A 12,518-nucleotide genomic window follows, 5' to 3' on the forward strand; every position below is an offset into this window, starting at 1 on the left:
TGCATTATAGCTAAATACTTCAGTCTCGAACGGGTTAAGAGTAAGAACAGAGTGTCCAGTGGTAGGTTGCATGTTTGAAATGATTTTGCATGGATGAATGTTACATTGATGACCATTAAGACATTCAATGTAATATATTTCATGACACATATAAACACACCATGAGCTACATGTATTTCAGGCATGATATATACAAATGATTGGCATTTGAAAGACAACATAAAAAATATTTAAAATCATACTTATCACCAATGACAAGACAGTTTTCTGAGAAATGTACATTACAGCTTACTAGTTTTATTCCAATTCCTACATTTACATTAACATTATTATCTAAAAAAAAAAAGATGAAGTTTATGATACTAATATGTTGAAGAAAAACATACTGGCAAATTCATATTTATATCAAAATAATGGATTGCTACACCATTTTCTTTCTTAAATAAAAAAAATGTTAAGAGTAATCTTCAAGCAGTTTGAAAGATTACTCTTTATAGGATTACACAAATATATTGCAGAATTACTTTAAGTTCTTCTGGATTATCAATTTACATCTTTCAATTTATGCATGGTATTCATGTTTGTTTTATAACTTTCAAGGTCTAATTTTTAAATACTGAGGCATTTATGATGAAAATATTGATTCCACACTCATTCATACATGTGCAAAAGGTAATATGCAAACAATATTTTAAAGAGGTGACTTTGGATAGAGAAATCTATTGCAATCATACCTCTCTAAAATCCATATTGAAAGTCAATCTAATAGATTTGTGGTTAGGGACCAATCCAAAATTGGAGTAAAAGTTTCAATCGGATAGGATTGAAATTTAAATGTATCAGATTGAAAACTTCAATCCAACTTGGGATTGGGCCGTGACTGCAATCTATTTCAATGTAAGAAATTTAGAGAGGATTGATGAATTATTGTTACCAGTTTGTGTGTATAAAATCTTCACAAATAAGGTCTGAGAATTAGAAGACCATCAGATAATCATCTTTCATGAGGCTCTTAAGATAAAATTTCATTCTAATCAGCATAAGATATGAAACACTTGAAGAAAATTCATTACACAAAACCAAGTACTATGGACTGTAGATAAAAACAAACATGCAATTGTGAATGAGTTTATGACTCAACAAATGTTGTTAACTAGCTTTACAGCAAGGGCATACATGTGACAGTAATGGGGGGGGGGGGGTAAGAAGCTGTTCGGAAGTACATGTAACACAAGACTTTATGCATGACTAGTAATCCTTTCTTGTGGTAAATAGCATATATTTTCCCATTTTCATGGGCATCGATTTACATGAAGTTCCCAAGAAAGGTCAATTTAGTTATTTGTAAAGCTGTGACTTAAAAAGGCTTGATAAAACACTACTGTAACAGATTCCCAAATGAAACTTTAAGTCATTAAAAGCCTGTGCGAAACCTCCACCATGAATATGTATGCATGGGACTACATACCTCTTGCCAGATCAAGTTAGCAGAAGAGGTTGTGTGCTGTTGCTGCGTTTCTGGAGTATTTGAGATGGTCTCTGTTAAGATGAAAGATGGACAAACACACAAACATACAAAAAAATGTAAGCAAAATAAAATGAGAATGAAGAATATAGAAATTCGTGCAAGTAACATTCTAGTGCTGCAATTAAACCAACAAAACCGACTCGAAACCAACCAAATGTAATACCTTGGTCACATTTGCTCTATGGCGGCCGTACGGTGAGTCGAAAACAGCCGTTTTATCAATTTCAATTCAAACCACCTATAAAATTGTAAAACGGTTGTTTTCGACTCACCGTATGGCCGCCATCGAGCAAATGTGACCAAGGTATAAGTCATAAAATATTATGATAGCTTTGATCGATATTGAGTAAGTTGTAATAGTTGATAGGACTGCAACACAAAGCATGAAAGGGTTATTTATGACTTATTCTATCAATCTGTAATATGTTATTTTCCACCACCATCTAACGAGCCTGGAATGAACTAAGTGGACTAAAATGATTATGTAAATGGTGGAAAGGTGGCGATCAAATTTGCAGAAAATTTGTATGCAGGCACACAATGTTTACCTTCATATCTTTTTTTTCCTTCTTTCTTTTTATTAAATTAAAAAAACACTGTAAAAATGTAACTTTAATTCACAACAGTGAAACAAATAAAAAATTAAGATAAATTGAATTACATATAATATGAAACCGAAAACTTGATTTAATTAACTGTACAGACATTTATGACTTTAAATGCATATTTTGTGAAAGAGATAAAGAGGAGAGCTATTTAAATCAATTATTTGGGGATTGTGTTTCTTTTGCAATCTTTCTGTGGTGAAACGGTAATGAAGTACATCCCAATTTGAAAAGTAATGCAAACAGCATTGCATATACCAATTTCATATCTAATATTACTATTCATATTACACAACTGAAAAAAACATATCTCATTTGCTATCTGATAAATTGAACTTGTAGTCTTTCAGAATTTTACACATCATTCATGTGATATTGTACATATACATGATGCATAGAGCTATTAACAGCTCTATGCATCATGTAAACTCCACAAGGAAAATATTTTCACAAAACATACATACAGCATGCATTTCAAGAGGTTAGAAGTAATCTGGATTAAATCAAACTTGTGTTATCCAAATGATGTAAAACTGAATATATAGCAAACCTGCAGCTAAAAATGTAATTCATCGGTAGGCTAAATTATAACCAAATTTGGAGAGAAAGGTCAGAAAAAAGCTATATTTAAGAATTATGGCAAAGATGGTCTGGCAACAGTTTCTCAATTCATGTCGAGAACTCTCTGTAGGCAAAACCAGGGTGCCACTTATACCTTGGTCACATTTGCTCTGCAGCGGCCGTACGGCGAGTCGAAAACAGCCATTTTGTTCCACCTACATATAGGTGGTTTGAATTAAAATTAATAAAACGGCTGTTTTCTACTCACCATACGGCCGCCGTAGAGCAAATGTGACCAAGGTATCACATACTGCAGATGTCATAATCCTGAGATAAAGCTTTCTCTAAGCCATTCTCAAAAATAGTTAAATTTGAGACAGCCCACCGACAAAATGTTCATGATAATATGAGATGAGGAATGTATCTACAATGTTATTTTGAAGCTATTATAATTCATGGAAGTTTCAACAAAAAGAAACAATCAAACCACTTACAATTAGTATGAAAATGGGTGAAATTTGAAATAAAGTACATAAGTTTAAGAAACTGAGATATAATTGAATATGATCACATACATGTAGAAGTATTGTACAACGGATTGGGTTGAACACATGTATGAAATTGTAGACTAATATATAAAAATCTGAGAAATACATTCAGGCAACTATAAGTCAAGGGCTTCTTCATAATATGGAGCTTTAGATCTCACTACCTAATCCATAATCTTCCTTAATCATGTAGAGTGAGGCTGGAGCTGATTGAATGTAAGGGTTTTTGCAAGGAAGGTCTTTTGTTTTGCCAATTCAATGATACATTATAAGAGGCACCTTTTGTAAGTTTATCAGCAAATTTACCATTAACTATTAAAATCGTTTATCTCAGATTTAAATCTATTTTTTACATTGAGATTCATTCTTATGGATAAATGAAAGTTTTTCAAATATGATACAGCATATAATAATAAATCAGAACCACAAAAGACGGTCCTTGCAAGAAACCCTTTCATATAAATGTATTAAAGTTCTGAGGAAAATTGCTCCGCTGTTAATTCAAATGGGTTTTCAAAAACAAACTCAGGAGGAAATGAATATTGAAAGAGTCGCACATCGGGAGAAATGTTAAGTAATATTTTCATTTCAAAAAGAAGAAGGAAAGAGGGAGAGAAAATAAAGCACTTCATTCTGATTTCAGAATTGCAATTAATCTTATGATCTAAAAAAATCTGTATTTTATTGAAAAGAAACCATGAATTACATGGAAATCCATTTTTTCCATTATTTTTTTCTATCATTCCTCATCTCAAAAGAGATTTTTAGGACTATGTCTTTATTTTTAAAGTATTGTATCAAAGAGCGATATATAAAGGTATATATTTTCTTCATCAGAAGAAAACCACAGTGACTGCAACCCACACAGAAAATGAAAATTATAAGTAACCAATAGAAGTTTAGAACTCATTAAAAAGCTGTATACATGTAAATGTTTGATGACACTTTTCAAATGTGGGACGTCATGTACTGTAAAAAAAAAAAAAAATTACAATGACCCTGGTATTTGGGAAATTTCAAGGTGAAAATGAATACTGCAAATGATAGGAGAGTGTAAACCAATAGCACGACACAACTCAGGAAAGTGAGAATTCAAACCAATCACAACCAATACATACATTGCCAATGAATGCTTATCAAGAATTCTGCTCAAAATCTTCTATTTTTCTTTAAACATTAATCTATATTTATGTCAGTTGGAAGGAATAGATTCAGAATATTCTACTAAAAAACAAATAATAATAATGGGGTAGTATTTGTGTGCACTCACTGGAAATTTATCTTTCATATTTAATGAAATGCTTAAAGTGCAAAGGAAAACTTCTTTTTGTGGGGAGGGGGAGCGGTACATATAAGTACATAGGGCCTGTAATGTAACAGAGCCAATCAATTTTAAAAATCAAGTGTAATAATTTCTCTTTGGCAAATCATGAACAAATTTTGATATTGCAAGGACCAGATTATAATAATTTCCAATATGAAATAGCAAGGCAAGTATATTATAAATGACTACATCTCTGAATATGAAAAGACCCAGTTTATACTTATTTCCCATATGAATTAGCAAAACCATATTTACTTTGCACCATGTTTGCAAGAACAATCCCACTTTGCATTTATTAATTCACGAATAAAAAAATTGCCACTTCAAACTATGCAGTGTTAGTGCTAAAAATAAAGCCATTGACATTGACATTAAAAACACAAAACATCACACATACTGTATATACAGGGGTCAATGCTGGAGCTTTCTTTATAACTCTGTGTCTTCAAACATGCCAGGGACAACTAAACAAATGTTGGAGAGGCGAGGAAAAGGAGAAGCAATTATGAAAGAAAGAAAATAACAAGGAGAAATCAAACATATGGTTTAGCACAAACAAATAATACATTCAAATCTGCCATGCACATGAAAATATTAATAAGGTGATCAAACTTTGTACTAAAATTACAAATCTTTCTAATGTGGAAATATTGACCAGTATTTAAACTGCCATGTCAACATCTTTTGCTTTTATTCAGGACCTTCATTTTGCCCAATAAATTATTACATTTTAAACAGACTAACTAATTCAACCATATGACCAATGTTTTAATAGAGATTGCAAAAGGTGGGATATGGAATAAGCCAACAAAATTATTTGTGATATCAATTATTGTATTTCAATGATTTCCCCTGAGACCTAAACCATAAAAGATTGAATTTCTACATATAGTCATTATTGCACAATGAAATGAATCTGTACTAGTCAATGTATGATAACTCACAAAATTTTGAAAATGCTGAATAACAAATTATATGTAAGCCAGTACAAGGCATGATCACCCCATTGTTCAAATGCCATAATTTATTAAAAACAGCTTATACTATCTAACATGCTGCACTATCTACCATACTACATTGGTCTGTAGACACATTAAGGGTTGACAAACAGAAGGTCTTAACTGAAAAACAACAATGATTTTGCAAAATAACACAACAATTTGATATTTTTCTACCAAGCAAATGCACTACAGTCACTTAAGTATTATTTGTTTTATAGGCATTACGAAGTTGAGTTGAAATTCATTGAGGCTTTTTTGTTTTCAGAATTTGTGGATGTTTCACATTAATGTTCCCAAAATCTGAAAGTGGCCAAAACTTGAGTTACGTCCTTCTGTTTGACAAACCTGGATGTAGAGGTGGACTACAGCATGGAACATCTGGGCCCTATCTTACAAAGAACTGTGCAATAGATCTCAATAATCAAACTATAAAGATTGTGATTGATTTAAGATCAATCTCAGTTTGAGTGTGATTTTAATATATTGTATCTCTTTGTAAGGCAGGTGCAAGGACTTCACGATACATAATGAACAAAAAGTAAAGGAACGCAAATGGTTACAGTCAGGAAGACAGGATCATAGGACATGTTTTCAAATCTAAAAAACTAATTCAGTATTATCATTTTTAATTGGTCATATTTATAAAAAGATCTTACATTGTAATTGCCTAATATGAGCTCTTTTTTAGTCAGATTGTAAATTTATGAATAAATCCCGGTAGAAACTTTTTGTTTTGGCATATTAGTGGAGGAAAATAAAAAGAAGAATTTGACCAACCCTCATAACGAGGGTCAAAACTGGAAAGAAACTTTAGACTACTAAGAAAAAAAAGAACAGGTTGAGAAACCTTGGAGGGTAATATGTACATGGCTAAGATGAAACTAAATGAGTAGAATAAAAGTGATGTTGGAATTAATTGGATGTTTATAGTTCTACAAATTATAATACAATAAAAAATCTTCATCAATGTGAAAGAAAAAATAATTTCTAGATAGATATCATAAAAGCGCACTGAAGTATTAAACATACTATATGTTATGCCTTTTTCAATGACACAAGTAATGTTCATTGCAGTCTAATTACTCCTTAAAACCTTGAGTTTATACGCCTAAAGGCTATTCAAAGAGAAGTATCGTATACAAAATACATTGCATATAATTATTGGGAAGATAGATACATGTATGATTATATTTGATTGATATGAATGTCTAACATTAGAAATGTTAATGATTCTCAGACCAAATGCATAAGGTCAATAAACCTACATAATACAGACTAGGGAAGACTTTAATACAAAACAGTTCCAGATAAATTAATGAAAACATTAGAATTAATATATTCATCCAAAAAGTATGAGAGAGGTAATATCAAAGATGTTCTCAGAATGAGAGCTAAATTAAGTGAGAAGAATGCAAAAGGAAACAAGAGAGGAAATAACAGAGACAAACAGAGAGGAAAACTAAGAACAGAGACAACAAAAGACAAAAAGAGCTAAGAAGAGAGATGAGGGATGATGGGGAGAGAACCACAAAAGATGCTAAAGATCAAAAGCAAAGGAAGAAACAAGACAACATTTTCACAAAAGGGGAATGACAGAAATATAGGCACAATGCAGTCATACACCTATATTGACTACATTGTATAAAATTATATTATTAGATTAACAAACATGAGACACATTGAAATTAATACAGGTATTTACATGCAACAAGGAAAATCTAGAAAATTATTTGAGAAATTAATTATACATACATGTGTTGACATGCAATGAGGAAACATCCATGTAATCAAGTTTATTTCTTTTGAGAAATTCAAGCAAAAGCAATCCAGAATCCAGATATCTTTTTTAAAGAAAACGGGAGAGAAACACTGATTCACACAGCCCCTACCTAGATTTGCATTACTGCGTGTAACGTCGGCATCGGAACTGTCCTCAAGTCGACTAGAGTGACGCCGACGCCATTGCATGCAAGCCAAGCATGCATCGTCATATCTCTGCTTATTTGCACCATTAAGTCCACCATAAGAAGGGTTGGGGGTTCCAATAGATGCATGTAATGGAAAGGGGGATGGCAAAGGAGCCAGGGGGCAGCATTTTAAAAGAAATTTGGGAGTGGGGTGTAAGAGGAGAAAATGAAGCATAGTGTATTATGGGAGCCATCAAGGTAGGGTGGAGTTTAGGGTAAGTGATTGAAACAAAAAAGGAAAATACAAGTGAAAATCATATCACACGTTTTTTGTATTGTGTTTGATTGCAAAACAACAGTAAATGTGTCAAATTCACGACAAAGCATTTGATATGGATTTAAGACAAAATTGATAAAATTTGATGCGATGTTCGGAAAGATGGGTGACAAATCCAATGATCATGCACCACAGATTGATCCATTTTTTTTAATGGATTTGTGCAGATATACATGTATTAAACAACATCACCAAAAAACATCAGTTGCACATGGGTATTAACAACACAAAATGGGAATAATTAAAATGTGAGTGAATGTACAAAACAAATTTGTGCAAACATATATTGCAAGTGAAAACAAACACACAAAATGGTAAATAAGGGGTGCAAAAATGGTGGGATTGTGTGGAATCAAAATGCCACATATTGTCATGCATGCATTGATAATGGTCACCATAGCACCATTTGTAAACAGGCCAGGTTGCGGATGCATGAGGGAATAAAAGATGGGGAAAAAGCAAAATGTTTTAATGCTCATGATGTTTCTAAAAATAGATGCACTTACTAACATTTCGTCATGTCTTAACAGTGGAGTGCAACAAATATTTCAATAACAGATAAAAGATAAAATATTCAGATATCCTTTTCAACAAAGACCACAGTATTCTTTTTAAATACGGTACATGTATCAGTAATCCTTGGTTGGAGGTATATTCCCCAATTTGCATACTATATGAATATTTTTGTCAGTACGTGCAGTCACCAATATTATATGTTTCTATATAGCATTATTCTGTCAATATTTTCAAGTTGTCCAAATATTACAAAGTCCAACACAAAAACTTGTCTACATGTTTACTGAAAACATAAGGTACTAATCAAGCAATGCCATAAAAATGTATAACTTATATGCTACAATAACACTGTTTCTTCAAATCAAAGAAAGTTACAAAAAAGACATCAGATATGTGTTAGTCATGCTTTGATTCACTACATGTTATCAATATTCATCTGCTAAATACTAAGAGTTCTGGATAATAATGGGATACATTAACATTTAAATGCAATATTACTTGCATGGGCATGTCAATTGCCATTCCATGCAATGATTCAGGCATTAGTCGGGAGAAGCAGCCACTGAACATACTACATAGGGCACCAAAGCACCACGTCCCTCAGCGTCTTTCACTGACCATATATTACTAGTTGAGGGGAGCAGCCATTGAGCACATTATCTCTATGCCACATCTTTAAAGGCCACCGCACACCTTACGATCCGACTGGTCTGCGACTGGCTTGCGACTGAGTGAGGGGAGATGTGACGTCACAGCTCTTGTCAGCTTGATAGTCGCAGACCGGTCAGAAACTAGTCACAAGGAAAATCGTAAGGATTTGACATGTCGAATCCTTATGACTAGATCGCAAGCTCAATCCAACTTCCAGCCAATCAGACAGCAGAGTTGCACGATGCGTATATGATAAACAATGCGCATATACAGTAGTAAGCACACTTTCTTAGTTGCTATGGCAAAAAGCAAAACGCGCATGCGTGAGTCGCAGATCGAATCGCAAGGTGTGCGGTGACGAGGCTTATGACTACTTTGCGATTCATCTCCCCTCACTTAGTTGCAAGCCAGTCGCAGACCAGTCAGATCGTAAGGTGTGCGGTGGCCTTTAGTTACAATGTAATGTCATGCTTAGGCCTAGTCATGCTCAGTGTCTTACAACATAAGGCATACTACCGAAAGCACAACAAAAGGCTGTGTCGTATCATAATAGTCCGGCAGCCCAGGAGGTTTATTCAACCGAAAGCCGGACAAGCAAATGACCCCATAGCTGGATGGCATGGACCTTGAAGTTTACAAAAATGCATTGCTGCCGGGTTCTATGCGTGGTCTTCCCTCCGAAATGACGTAATATATGACGTCACTACAAAATGGCCCTATTTTACCATTTTGCAGACATTGTACACATAGCATGAAGTCAAGGGAGAATATCTCGGCCAAATCATGCTTGTTTTGTATGAAACTTTCACAATATATTGTTCAAGTAGTGCACAAGAGATATGTAAAATTTCACGAACAGAAATTATTGTGTACATATGCAAATTACGTAATGAAATTTGCATATCATTAGTTTTGGAGATTTCTCGCATAAAAAATTGTCAAAAATCGATTTAGAAATTTATTTTCTTTTGTAGTGTACTTTATTTGATATTTTTTCTCTCAAGCATAATATCATTGTCTTTATCTATATCTCTACTTTAAGAAAATATATAACAGTAATTGAAAAAGACATTATAGACTGTGATTTCAGCCCCCTTTCTAATATGGTGCGCACGTAGAAATCGTGCGTTTTTGGCCTATTTTCACCATATGGCTGAGGTGTGCGAACGATATGCCTACTTTATTGATGTTTCCTGCATTTTGCATGATATTAAATCTTCCAAACAACATATTTTCTTCTTCATTATGTCTCTGGTGATCAATCAATGATTTCAGCAAAAATTGATTGCCCACTGGGCAGTCTATAGGCTACGTTTTCAGCCTAGTTTTCAACAACGAACCTATACCATGTATGACTGCATCGTTGTAGTCGTGTCGGATAAGGGGGTTTCTATGTACCATCAAAATATTTTTCACTCAATGTTTTGGTATTTGCCTAAAGTGTCTAGTTAACGAATCTTGATGTTCCCTTCCCAAAATCGTGTCCAACGGAGTTCAAAATTGATATCTTTGGCTGCCCTCTTGGACATTTTTAATGAAAATCAATTATTTTCATATTTCATTGCACAAAGTCTGACAATGGGAAATTTTAAATCAATACGCATTTCACTAGGATTTGGATAGTAGAAATCGGTTGAAATTGTTTTCTGAATAGTCCGGTTAATATATTAAAAAAAAGAATTCATCAAAAATTTTGAACCAAAATGTTCATGTGCATTGACATCTATCTGTTTCATCTTGCATCCGATCGCCTTTGTTGATGTGCCTAACATGCAGAAAATAACGTACTTAGCGATCGATAGAAAGGTATGTATTACTTGTATCATGTGTATGAGGGTAAAAGGCATTTTCTACACAAAGCAATTTTTATAATAATTAAATCTCTTGAAAAAGATAGAAGTTCGAGGCATTGCTCTGCATTTTCATTTTGCATGCAATTACTCTCGGGCACCTTAAAGCATAGTCCCACAAGAACCAGTAAAATGTTACATACAGTACCATACCATTATCCATAGCTTGACTATTATGATATCGTGCTTTTCGGAGCCCCCAATGTGGTAACATTTTGTTTTGAGTATGTAATTTTTTCCTTTAAATCACTTTTCTCTATCAGCTACATATAAAGAAATTGGGGCATAGCAAAGCCTAACCCTCAGGGGGCTGCCAAAGTCACCCAATCTTTTTTTCGTATCTTGCCAGTTTCTCGGAAAATTAGTCATTTTGAGGCAAACAGTGTTTCTGCCTTGCGGTAAAGCCCTTGTTTTTGTTTTGTAACCACATAAAGATGACAAAGTAGGATCTTCTTTATCAGTTACATATGTCTATTTTCATTCTTTATTGTAAAAAAAATGCAATGTTTGAGCCCCCATTCAGACAAAAGGGCATATCTGCTATATAGTAAAGCTAGCTTTGATTTTGGAAACCACTTTGAAATAAAAGAAGAGGCATTTTTTTCTATCAGCTACATGTAAAAAAAAGTGCTGGCACATCGACTGCTACCTTCTTCAGAGGCTCCAAGATTGGCAGATTTTCCCCATATTGGAAAAAATATGGAAAAGGGGTGGGTGACTTTCGGAACCCCCGGAGGGGATAGACTTTGCTGTGCAACCACTTATTAGCAGCAGATTGAAGAAAGTCTACTCCTTTAATTCCATGTAGTTTCAAAAGAATGAAACTGGCTTCACCATGTGGCAGAAACGCTTTTTGCCTGAATGGGGGCTCTAAAATAGCACATTTTCCCATAAACAGGTAAAGTATGGAAAAAGGGTAGGTGATTTCGGAGACCCCATAAGGGGGGTATGTTCCAATATGCCAACACCTCTTTATATGTAGCAGATAGAGGAAACTCTACTCTTTCGTCTCCATATAGTTTAAAAGCAATAAGAGTAGTTTTACTATATAGCAGAAACACCTTTTGCCTCAATGGGGGCTCGAAAATAGCATATTCTCCCCAAAAATAGTCAAATTATGAAATAGGGTAGGTGATTTTGGTTACCCCCTAAGGGGGTATGTTCCAATATGCCAACACCTCTTTATATGTAGCAGATAGAGGAAACTCTACTCTTTCGTCTCCATATAGTTTAAAAGCAATAAGAGTAGTTTTACTACATAGCAGAAACAGCTTTGCCTCAATGGGGGCTCGAAAATAGCACATTTTCCCATGATTTTGCAAATTACGTAAAAGGGGCGGGTAACTTTGGCAGTTCCCAAAGGGGGTAGGCTTTATGGTACCAGCACCTCTTTATATGTAGCAGATAGAAGAAACTCTACTCTTTCGTCTCCATATAGTTTAAAAGCAATAAGAGTAGTTTTACTACATAGCAGAAACACCTTTTGCCTCAATGGGGGCTCGAAAATAGCATATTTTCCCATTATTTTGCAAATTACGTAAAAGGGGCGGGTAACTTTGGCAGTTCCCAAAGGGGGTAGGCTTTATGGTACCAGCACCTCTTTATATGTAGCAGATAGAAGAAACTCTACTCTTTCGTCTCCATATAGTTTAAAAGCAATAAGAGTAGTTTTACTACATAGCAGAAACAC

General features: G+C 34.1%; 1 protein-coding gene across 1 annotated transcript in view; it reads right to left on the reverse strand.

The window, feature by feature from the left end:
• Positions 1-12,518, reverse strand: part of LOC121430340 (phospholipid-transporting ATPase IF-like) — a 72,740-nt gene that overhangs the window by 3,413 nt on the left and 56,809 nt on the right. Inside the window, exons 30-31 of the mRNA XM_041627619.1 lie at positions 7,457-7,562; positions 1,469-1,539 (exon numbers count right to left, since the gene is read on the reverse strand). Coding sequence (XP_041483553.1) covers positions 1,469-1,539; positions 7,457-7,562 — 177 coding nt within the window. The remainder of the gene's footprint in view (positions 1-1,468; positions 1,540-7,456; positions 7,563-12,518) is intronic.

This window comes from Lytechinus variegatus, chromosome 16 (assembly GCF_018143015.1).
Source record: "Lytechinus variegatus isolate NC3 chromosome 16, Lvar_3.0, whole genome shotgun sequence".
NCBI classification, from domain to species: domain Eukaryota; kingdom Metazoa; phylum Echinodermata; class Echinoidea; order Temnopleuroida; family Toxopneustidae; genus Lytechinus; species Lytechinus variegatus.